This window comes from Paroedura picta, chromosome 5 (assembly GCF_049243985.1).
Source record: "Paroedura picta isolate Pp20150507F chromosome 5, Ppicta_v3.0, whole genome shotgun sequence".
Taxonomy (NCBI): Eukaryota; Metazoa; Chordata; class Lepidosauria; order Squamata; family Gekkonidae; genus Paroedura; species Paroedura picta.
The window spans coordinates 100,894,657-100,905,547 of NC_135373.1; the positions used below are offsets into that span (position 1 = coordinate 100,894,657).

The 10,891-nt window shown below is 44.9% G+C and overlaps 1 protein-coding gene across 2 annotated transcripts; it reads left to right on the top strand.

Moving 5' to 3' along the window:
- GALR3 (galanin receptor 3) lies at nucleotides 1–10,227 on the top strand. 2 transcript variants are annotated; one of them, XM_077339486.1, is made up of 3 exons: nucleotides 1–215; nucleotides 6,298–6,669; nucleotides 8,771–10,227. In XM_077339486.1, exons 2-3 carry the CDS (start codon nucleotides 6,320–6,322, stop codon nucleotides 9,645–9,647), a joined length of 1,227 nt encoding a protein of 408 aa, XP_077195601.1. In that variant the 5' UTR covers nucleotides 1–215; nucleotides 6,298–6,319; the 3' UTR covers nucleotides 9,648–10,227. The 2 variants fall into 2 exon arrangements, with proteins under 2 accessions (XP_077195601.1, XP_077195600.1); XM_077339485.1 differs by lacking the exon at nucleotides 1–215 and adding an exon at nucleotides 237–529.
- Nucleotides 10,228–10,891: the final 664 nt, after the last annotated feature.

Below are 10,891 nucleotides of genomic sequence, written 5' to 3' on the forward strand. Positions count from 1 at the left end.
GAAAAAGCAGAGGCAGCTGGAGGGAGGAATTGAGAAGTAGACACAGAGAGAGGCACATTGAAGAGACTCCTTGCTCATCTCAACTTGCAGACCAGTTTCTCTGGCCTTGGCACAGGAGGGGTCACCCCGCCAGGGTTCTTGTGTTGCCTAGTCCTTGCCGCCGGGAGGCAAAGATTCAAAAGTGGCCCCTGAGGAACCCTCCTCTGAACTAACAAGTGAGTACTTGTCTTTTGATTAGGGAGGACGAAACAGGACAGGGAAAGAGGGGCAGGCTTGTTTCAGCCTGGCCCAGATAGGGCAGGGAAGAAGAGAGAAAGTCAGTCGGCAGGGCATCCTCTCTTGAAGTGTATAGGAAGGGGAGTTCCAGCCAGTGCAGCTTCTCCCAGCAACCGTTTGCAGGAGGCAGGGATGAAACGGGGCATACAGTGGCCACATCTCCAGGGTGGCGCAGTCTGGGTTTGAGAGGCACACAGAAGGGCTTGCAGAGGAGCGGCACAGAGACGTTCTCTTTTATATGGCATGGCCACAGGTAAGTTGGATTTAGATGCAATTATAGCTCACCACGGAGCAAATAAGGTCCAGCAGAGTCTAAGCATTTCCCAAAGGCAATATTTTGTAAGGGGGTTGGATTTAGTGACCTGGAATATATGTTTATTTTAGTAACCACTTGTAATAAGGTGTGTTTAATAGGGATGTTTTAGTGCCTGTTTTTTAAAAGCTTTGATGTGTGATCTTAAAAAAAAAAAAGGAGTACAGCTTTTTGCAACAATACTGTGTTTGTAAAGGTAGTTACCTGCTCCAAGCCCTTGTAGGTGGGATATGATATGAATAACAGTAGAAAAGGCGTACGTCAAAAGCTCATCCCTTTGGTAGGTCTGAGAGACTAAGAAAGGCAAACTGAGAACACCTCAATAGAATTTTTGGGAGGCAGGGTGAGTGGACAAAGAGGTCTCCCAGCCACAGAGATAATGTGGGAAAAACTGAAATGTTCACAGCTCAGGAAAGATCAACATTACTTTCCTCTGTGGTATCATATTCTCTCTCGCTCTCTCTCTCTCCCCTTCTTGTTAAGTAGCTCTAATTGTACAGATGCTGTTAATAGCAGTTTACACTATATATTTTAATCATTAGTACGACTGGCATGATGAAAATGTGGTAGTACTAATTAAAATCTATAAACGGTGTTAATCTTAAAGGAACCCATTAAGTGATTGTTGTTCCCCCTTCTTTCCTTCTCTAGAATTTTTTGCTTCTCTTAAATTGTGAAAATGACAGGTCAGTATTACAAGATAGGTTTGATCCGGATTCAGATCCTAATTCAAATGTGATTTTGGTCAGCTGCAGCCCTGCCTCACCAAACTTCACACCTTGGTCTCTAACACTGGTTGTGTTTCATTAGGAAGCCAGCCAGCTAGCCTTAACCCCGTGAGGGCCCTGTGCAAATGATTGCCCCGCTTTGCGTCTGTATTCACTTCTTGCTTATGATGAATCAGCTGCTTGACTCATGGATCACAAACAGAACTGTGGAACTGTGCATGCTGCCATAGGACCCCCACTCCCCCATCCCATGTATCAGTGTGCAAAATTTCAGGTTTGGCTTGTAACAAATGAGTCAGAAGAGACAATCTGTGCTTAGGGAAAAAATTGTGTACAACGAACAGTGATAGGATTGGAAGATTCAAAAGGGTAGCCGTGTTGGTCTGAAGTAGCTCTATAAAATCAGGGTCCAGTAGCACCTTTAAGACCAATAAAGATTTATTCATGGCATGAGTTTTTGAGTGCAAGCACTTGAAAGCTCACACCCTGAATAAATCTTTGTTGGTCTTAAAAGATTGGAAGAGGGGGGCTTCAGGTTTGGGCAAGATGCCTTCCACTACATGCTACCCCTTCATGTGCATGTGTCCATGTCCCACTTTTGCTCTCCTTTTAAGTCTCATCAGCACTTACAAGGCTAAGAGAGGAACATGGAAAACTCATACTCAGCTCCTCCTTGGTGTCTCAGTGTGAAATGGAAGATTGCCCCAAAGGTTCCCTGTGATCTGCTCTGAGTGGACATGGTTGGTGGGCCAAGCATCTGTGGTCAGCCATGATCCTCTGCCTCAGCAGATGCCCAGCTGGTAGGACCCTGAACTGTGTCCAGACTGAAGTAAATGGATTTACTATTGTCAAAAATATGATGTGGAGTTTCAGGAAGGTGAGGGCATTTTGAAATGATTTGTTTGTACACACCCCTCACTTTCATCTCTGATGAACAGAGTTATTTCAAAGACTTCCTTGACAGGAGGCTACTGTGGGACACTATGGAAAGCAATGACACTCCAAAAGTCATTCTCAGCTCTCTTATAAATGATTGTTCGTCTCCATATTTCAACATGACTAAGGTGGCCACATATACAAGAAAATAGGGGACCAGCACCTTTAACAGGGGGGGAGACACCTATCTTTCTGCCACTGTGTGCTTAGCAATATTTGTCCAAATGAAAGGTAGGAAGTCCATACCTCTTTGGATCAGCAATAGGGTCTGGGAGTCCTGAGAGATGGATGATACGAATTTAAGGATGCCATTCACCAAGTGGGACCTGGGGATCCCCTGGAATTACAGCTCATCTCCCGATCAGCTCTCCAAAGGAAATGGCTGCTTTGGAGGGTGGACTCTGTGATATTGTCCCTGTTCTCCCCAGACTGCATCCCCATATCTCCAGGACTTTCCTAACGTGGGTCTGGCAACCTACACCCCTGTCCCCCGCTTGTGGCCAAGGGGGGGGGATCTGGCAACCTTGTACTAATTACCACTTTTCACACAACACCTTCTATTATTAGACTGGAATAACCCGATGAATTTATGTAGACGTCATCATAGAGATGTCACCTTTTCTCCCAAATATTCATTTGCATCCTAATGCTTGGAAAGGGCTTGAGAGGGGCTCGTTTGCCTTTTTCATTGGGCAATATGGCCTGTGAGGGCTCTTTAGCTGGTGTACAGCCTAGTTAAAACGCTATGTCAAAATCCGAGGGGTGGGGGAAGACATAAAACAATATCAAGTAATTCCTGTCAAACACCCTGAAATCACAACAGCTGCACCATCCTTAGGATGCGTCCCAGGGGCCTTCAAAGCAAAGATGTTGTTGTCGGTTCCTTTAAAAAAAAAGAAACCGAAAAGGAGCTGGCAGCCTTCTGCTGGGGGAAAACAATATGCTTTAAAACAATGCATGTTCAGATTTTCAGCGGCATGGTTTTTGAAGCGGCATGCACAGCAAAACCTAGTTAAAACAAATCAATAACGTAATGATTCAAAGGCAAATTGGTTCCCCAAAAGCATCACCAAACATTAGTAACAATTAAAATCCAGTTATGAAAAGGAATGTCTAGCATATTAAAACAAATCTGGAATAAAAGCACATTGTCTTTGACATCTCACAAAGTTTTAGTCTAATGTCTAAAGCTAAGAAGGCTGGAGGGAGGGTGTTCAGTTGTTGAGATGCCACCAGTGACATGTCCTGTTCCAGTGACCTTGCTCCCTTCATGGGAGATCTTAATTGTCAACCAAGTTCCTTTGGGGCAAATGGTGCTTTGAGGACTGGTGTGATTACTGGAAAAGCTCTGCTTCTTGCTATGATCAGTCTGGTTTTTGGAAAAAGAGAGAACCTGCAGGAGTGAAAAGATGGTTTTAGCATAACATTGCCAACTGCAGGTTGGGAAATTCCTGGAGATTTAGGGTTGGAGACTGGGGATGGCAGGGTTTGACTAGATGACCCACGAGGTCCCTTCCAACTCTATTATTCTAGGATTCTATTCTATGATTCCAGTTTGTCTATATCCTTCTACATCATGCTGGCTTTCCAGTAGGCTGATCTGTGTGACAGGCAGGAATCCAGCAGGTGCAGCTTCCCCAGCATTCATATGGAGCAAAGTAGAAAGCTGTAACTGTTGAACTGATATTGGAAATGTCATTTGTTAAAGGTGGCCTGAGGAAGAAAAGATGGCAATGTCAGCAGAGCCAATGATCCACTATCTCGTTTGTAACAAACACATCCCAGGGTCACCCTCCCCTTCGATTAATATTAATTACAAGCATTTAATTCTTTCCTCCCATTCTGCTTCCTGGAGTCCTGCACTGAGCTCTGCTAAACAAAGGCAGGGATTTTAATTGACCAAACCACGAAAGTGGTTTAGCAGCTTTGGGAATGTAATGAAGAGAGTCAAGTGGTGCCTGGCTCAGGCTTCCTCTGGGAAGGACTGTAGCCAAGCCTTTTTGGCTGCTAAGAGGGCTGAGATTTGGATCCCAAATGCCTCAGGTGACATAGAACTAATCCAGGTCTTTCGACACCAATTACATCATAGAGGAAGAAGGAGCACTACCTCTTCAGCTGACAATGCAAGATCAGCTTAATGCCTGATAGCAAATAAAAGTCACTGCCCTTGGGAAAGGGGCTATGAGGTCGTTAAACAAAAATTCCCTCTGAAGCATCACTGTGTGCATGGCTGCCTTCTGGGCACAGCAGATGTGTCAGATTCCAAAGCCCACGCCATCCACAAATCTTGGGTCTACATTAGCACCTTGATCCAAGATGCATTCACCTTTCATGGGTCGGTCAGCCCCCTTTTGCCTCTCTGCTCCGACCTGCAGCAGCCTACTGAGGGTTGCCAGTTCTGGGTTGGGAAATATCTGGAGGCTTTGGGGGCGGAGCCAGGAGTAGGATTTGGGGTGGGACGGGTGCTCAGTGGAGTATAATGCTATGGAGACTGTTAAATCCATGGGTTCAGAGGTGGACATGGACACCAGTATTGGTTTGAACTCTTTATGAAGACCCCAGCATAGTAGAAGCAGAATTGAGAACAGAACCAAATAACCTCCCAAACGCCCCCAACATATATACAAAAGCCACTTCCCAACTGACTGGGTCTGGCAGATGGGATCTCGCCATGCACTGGTCAATTTTGTGCTGGCAAGAATCCTGCTTCGGACCCCAGGCCGGTCCTCTGCAAGGCTACAGACGCAACAGAGTCCACCCTCCGCAGCAGCCATTTTCTCCAGGAGAACCGATTTCTTTAGTCTGGAGATGAGCTTGAATTCCAGGGGATCCCCAGGTCCCGTCTGGGGACTGGCATCCCTAAGCCCATCACATATAAATTGTTTAGCTTAACAAAGCTTTCCCTGGTTCTTATTACCATTCAAGGTAATGGTTGCCTGTCTAACATTTCTTGGCCCTATTGAAAACACAGGGCTGATGAAAAAGAAAAAAAGCACTTAACCACACTTGTGGGATTTGGGTGTGAATCAGTCAATGCCTCGGCAGCATCCCCAACTATATATTCATGTATGCAGCATCATCTGTATGCGTGCTGGACAAGTATGTGCTGCAGAGGTATGGACAGCACAGTACAGATACCTTAATTATATTGACAGCTCTTTTTATCATAACTGCCCATTAAAATGGCCCTGAACTTTGTTTTCAACCTCCTTGAGCCTTAAAATCAATTTGGGAGGTTAGTACAAGAGCTGGTGATAGGGAGCCTGATGTACATTCACTTTTCTTACTGGATAAGTTTTCATGTTGGCTGCTGTTGCTGCCAATCAGATTCCCCAGGGGAAAAGAATCCTTTTATGTATTCTGCCGTATGCAGCACATATGCAGATACTCACAATACAGCAAATACCGGCTAGAGGCACAGGTTGTATGTGAAAGGGAACCGTATTCTGGCTAGGATCAGAGATTTTAGGGGACAGGGGACATAATTTTATTTTATTTTTATTTATTTATTGTTGGATTTCTTACCCTCCGCTATCAGCAAGTTGTCTCATGGCAGGTTATAACAATAAAACCCCATGATAAAAACAATACAATTCCTGCATTAAAACCCACACAACCTGGTGGCAAAACCCACCCCCACCGGCTCAACGACCACCCACCTCAAAGGTGTGGGGAAACCTGCTGTTCTGGTTAAAAATGAGGAGGGCCCCCAGATCTTCTTGCAGTGGCCTCAGCCAGTTGGTTAATTAATTAACCAATCCGTTGCTGGAGTGAGTTGTTCTTAGTGTTTGATTTTTGAATTTTAATATGTCATTAATGAAGTATCTATGCGTTTTTAATATGTCGTAAACCGCCTCGAGCCCAAATTGAATACCAATAATAATATAGTAATAATAATCATGAGGGGCATTGTCTCTTTTTACTGAATTGGGACCAGGCAGTAATTTTTCTGCCTGTGGGGATTGCGGATGTGACACTGAACACACCATTCCGCTTTCATCTCTGTGGCTGCCGCTTTTAATATTTCTCTCTCTATCTTGCCAGGCCCTTTCTCGCAGATGGAGAGATGCCGGACAGCTGGAACGCCTCAGCAGACAGCCTAGAAGCACGAACCGCAGGCATTATTGTGCCGGTGGTTTTCTCTCTCATCTTTATCCTGGGCACTGTAGGGAATGGCCTGGTGTTGGTTGTGTTGCTGCGTAACGGGCAAGTCAAATACAACACCACCAACCTGTTCATCCTCAACCTGGCCGTGGCAGACCTCTGCTTCATCGTCTTCTGTGTGCCCTTCCAGGCCACCATCTACACCTTGGATGGGTGGCTCTTTGGTGCCTTTGCCTGCAAAGCTGTGCACTTTCTCATCTACCTCACCATGTATGCCAGCAGTTTCACCCTGGCGGCCGTCTCTGTGGACAGGTAAATGTCAGTGTCTCTCCGAGAAGACCAGTTCTTTGTCCTCCAAATCAACCAATGTGTGATCCATATAGCATTGTTCACTTCCTCCATGGAAGGAGCCAGTACATTTTTATTTCCTCCTCCTTCCAAGGCAATCAGGAATGGTGGAGCTCATCCTCCCCACCTCTATTTCATCCTCACAAAAACCCTCTGAGGTAAAGGAGGCTGAAAGAGAGTGGTCATCCAAAGAGTTTTATGACGGGGATTTATATCCAGACATGTTTATATCCATGTGCAACACTCTACCCACTATACCACATTGGCAGTACCATACTACCACAGTAGCCCTCTTAGATCTGTTTCATGTACTGATTCCCTCTACTTTTAGCCCATCTCCTCCCCATTTCATAAGCCACATAATTTTTTTACTTTCTCTTTTTTATCTAGGTATTTGACTCTATATCCCACTCATGTTTCTTCTTCCCCGGCAGGCTTGACAGTTCCCTTAGTAACCTCATCCTATTCCAAGCAGTTTTTGTGTCCTTGGAAAGGTTCCTGTCTGAACACTCATTCTCTTGGTTAAAGTTCATTTTTGAGCATCTCCTAGGCCTATAGGTTTCAAAGCCCAGTCTGTATTCTCTGTACACTGAAAGAGAAATCTTGAAAACTGCACTGCAAATTCTGTGGGAATTATGTAGCTGGGACCCCCTTCCGGCTGCACACCCTCCTCATGATGTTCATCAGGGTCCCCTGTCACCCAAGTGATCAGAGGGAAGAGCCAGGAAAGTTCCATTCTGCCAATGGAAAATTCAGTCTAGATCCAACATATAACATAGCCTTTTTCAACTTTTTAACAGCCCCTGAACCATTCTTCAGGCTTTGAGAAACCCCAGAAGTGGTGTGCTCATGCAGAATATGGTTGGGGAGCATAACTTCCTGGAGCCCCTCCCCTTCCCACTCGCTCCAGGCCCACCACTGGCCATTTTGGGAAGGGTGGGTGGGTTGACATGACTATATATGGTCATATTACCTGATAAGTGTTTAACACATTTATAATCATAGAATCATAGAGTTGGAAGGGGCCATACAGGCCATCTAGTCCAACCACCTGCTCAACGCAGGATCAGCCCAGAGCATCCTAAAGCATCCAAGAAAAGTGTGTATCCAACTTTTGCTTGAAGACTGCCTGTGAAGGGGAGCTCACCACCTTCTTAGGCAGCCTATTCCACTGCTGAACTACTTTGACTGTGAATTTTTTATCCTGATATCTAGCCTATATCATTGTACTTGTAGTTTAAACCTATTACTGCATGTCCTTTCCTCTGCAGCCAATGGGAACAGCATCCTGCCCTCCTCCAAATGACAACCTTTCAAATACTTAAAGAGGGCTATCATGTCCCCTCTCAACCTCCTTTTCTCCAGGCTAAACATTCCCAAGTCCCTCAACCTATCTTCATAGGGCTTGGTCCTTTGGCCCCAGATCATCTTCGTCGCTCTCCTCTGTACCCTTTCAATTTTATCTACGTCCTTCTTGAAGTGAGGCCTCCAGAACTGCAAACAGTACTCCAGGTGTGGTCTGACCAGTGCCGTACACAATGGGACTATGACATCTTGTGATTTTGATGTGATGCCCCTGTTGATACAGCCCAAAATGGCATTCACCTTTTTTACCGCTGCATCACAGTGCCTGCTCATGTTTAGTTTACAATCCACAAGTACTCCAAGGTCTCGTTCACACACAGTGTTACCTAGAAGCGTATCCCCCATCCAGTAGGTATGCTTTTCACTTTTCTGACCCAGATTTAATAACTATATTAAAAATTAATTAACTTCCAGCCATTCGGGAGACCCTTCCAGGGCTGTCATGGAACCCCAGAGTTTCACAAAACTCTGGTGGAGAAAGCCTGGTATGACATCTACGTTTTGCAAATTGTTGTAGGTCCAAATATTGGTTACACTGGAAATGTTCATGACACTTCAAGCAGTCAGTGAAGAGCCTGGAAAGGGACTGTCCCTGGCATGATGGCATTAAGGGTGTGTGGCACTAAAGGCAGAAAAGACCAATGAGGGAAGTGACATCAACAGCAAAAATTCCTGTATTAAACATTATCTCTTCCTCTAGGTATCTTGCTATTCGATATCCACTGAAATCCAGGGACCTCCGGACCTCTCGCAATGCAGCTCTTGCCATGGTACTAATTTGGACATTGTCATTGCTTTTTGCGGGACCTTATCTCAGCTACTACCAAATAGTCCACTATCAAGAGATGCCAATCTGCATCCCTATTTGGGAGGACCAGCGTCGCAAGATCTTGGATATCCTCACCTTTGTATTTGGCTATGTTCTCCCTGTATTTGTTGTCAGCCTGGCTTATGCTCGGACCATTAAGTTCTTGTGGACCTCTGTGGACCCCATTGAGAGAATCTCAGAGTCCCGTAAAGCCAAGCGCAGGGTCACCAAAATGATTGTTGCTGTGGCTGTTCTCTTCTGCTTGTGTTGGCTGCCTCACCACTTGGTGATCTTGTGCTTTTGGTTTGGCTCTTTCCCTTTCAACCGAGCCACCTATGTTTGTCGCCTAGCTTCTCATTGCCTGTCCTATGCTAATTCTTGCCTCAACCCAATTGTCTACGCACTTATCTCCAAGCATTTCCGCAAGCGATTCAAGCAGGTCTTCACATGTCTTCTCATACAGGACAAGAGCAGAAAGAAGCAAGCTGACAACAAGGTCCATATTGCCAATGTTGCCAATGGTCTAGTCAACCCTATGGGGGGGTTCTGTGGAGGGAACACTGAGGTAACACAGCTCCATGAGGAAAATATGAGGTGTTACCATGGTGTGATCTTGAGAGAAGCAGAAGGGGTTCTTCCTGAAGCATGGCCTCTGAAGTTAGAAGATACAGCCCTCTCTGATCAGCAGGGGCTAGTGGATGAAGAAGGTTCTGGAAAAGTTAACACTGCACTGGCTGACACATCACACAGAACTCCTCATCATACCTGAGACCTCTTACCTAACTATGTGGTATTCATATATTATGAATGGAAGAGCCATTCCTTTCAGCATAACAGACACGACTTCATCCGTATCAGGTGGGTTGTTAGTGAACAGGCTGAATTCAGTGAACTTTGATCAGGACAGTCAGACTGCCCATAACTCTTCAGTCAACATTATCAAATGAGGCTTCATTTTAATAATACGGATTATACCCTGTTCTTGCACCAATAGCTGCAGAAAAACATAGATTTCCAAAAGACTGACACATGCTGTTGTCAAAATCAAGGATCTGTCTGCAAACTAGACCTGAGGGAGGCTGAATTGTTCCCTATATGTTAAGCAATTCTTATTACACAGAAAACAGCAATTAGGGACACATTTTTTCTTCAATGTAAGTAATATATATTCCCCATTTGATCATGGTTTGGTGATTTAGGGCCAGTCACACATTCTTAATCTAAACAACCTGACAGGATTACTGTGAAGATAATGAGAAGAACAACGTGATCCAATTTAGGTCCCCAATGGGGAGAATGGCAAGGTATAAATGTAGTAAATAAATAAAAATAAAAATGGAATGAACATATGCAGAACAACCAAGTATCATGGCTCTGCACAGAGGGGCAGTAACTAAATGGGCAGGACAAGGCTGAAAAGGAGGGAAAAGCCAATGATTTGTTTGGGGGATCTTTACAATATAAAGGAAGAGTCAGAAATGAAGCTTAGGAACATGTGGTAGAAAGTACACTCAAGTCACAGCCAGCTGTAAGGTTTTCAAGGCAAGAGATGCTCACTAGACTTCCTTGGTGATCTCCCATCCAAATACGAATCAGAGCTGACTGCTTAGCTTCTGAGTCTTGATGAGATCTTGATGAGATCAAACTAGCCTGGGTCATCCACCAGCAAGTGAGTTAGGGTTGCTGGATCCAGTTTGGGAAACTTCTGGGAACTTAGGGATGGAGCACGGGGTGGATAAGGATCTCAGTAGGGTACAATGCCATAGAGTCCTCTCTGTAGTCTGGAGATGAGCTGCCATTCAGTCAGAAGTCTGGGTGAGCAGAAAAGCCTCACCTGTCACCATCCACTTTCACAAAATTCTGGTGAGTGCCAGGAGAGGTGCTTTAAGCATTTCAAACGTCTAAATACCTAAATATTTTGAATATGTAAATATCTAACAAACAAGGTGACAGTGGGGCTCTGATTTGTTTTGTTAATGATGCGTCAGTCCCTAAATCTGATTCTAATCAGAA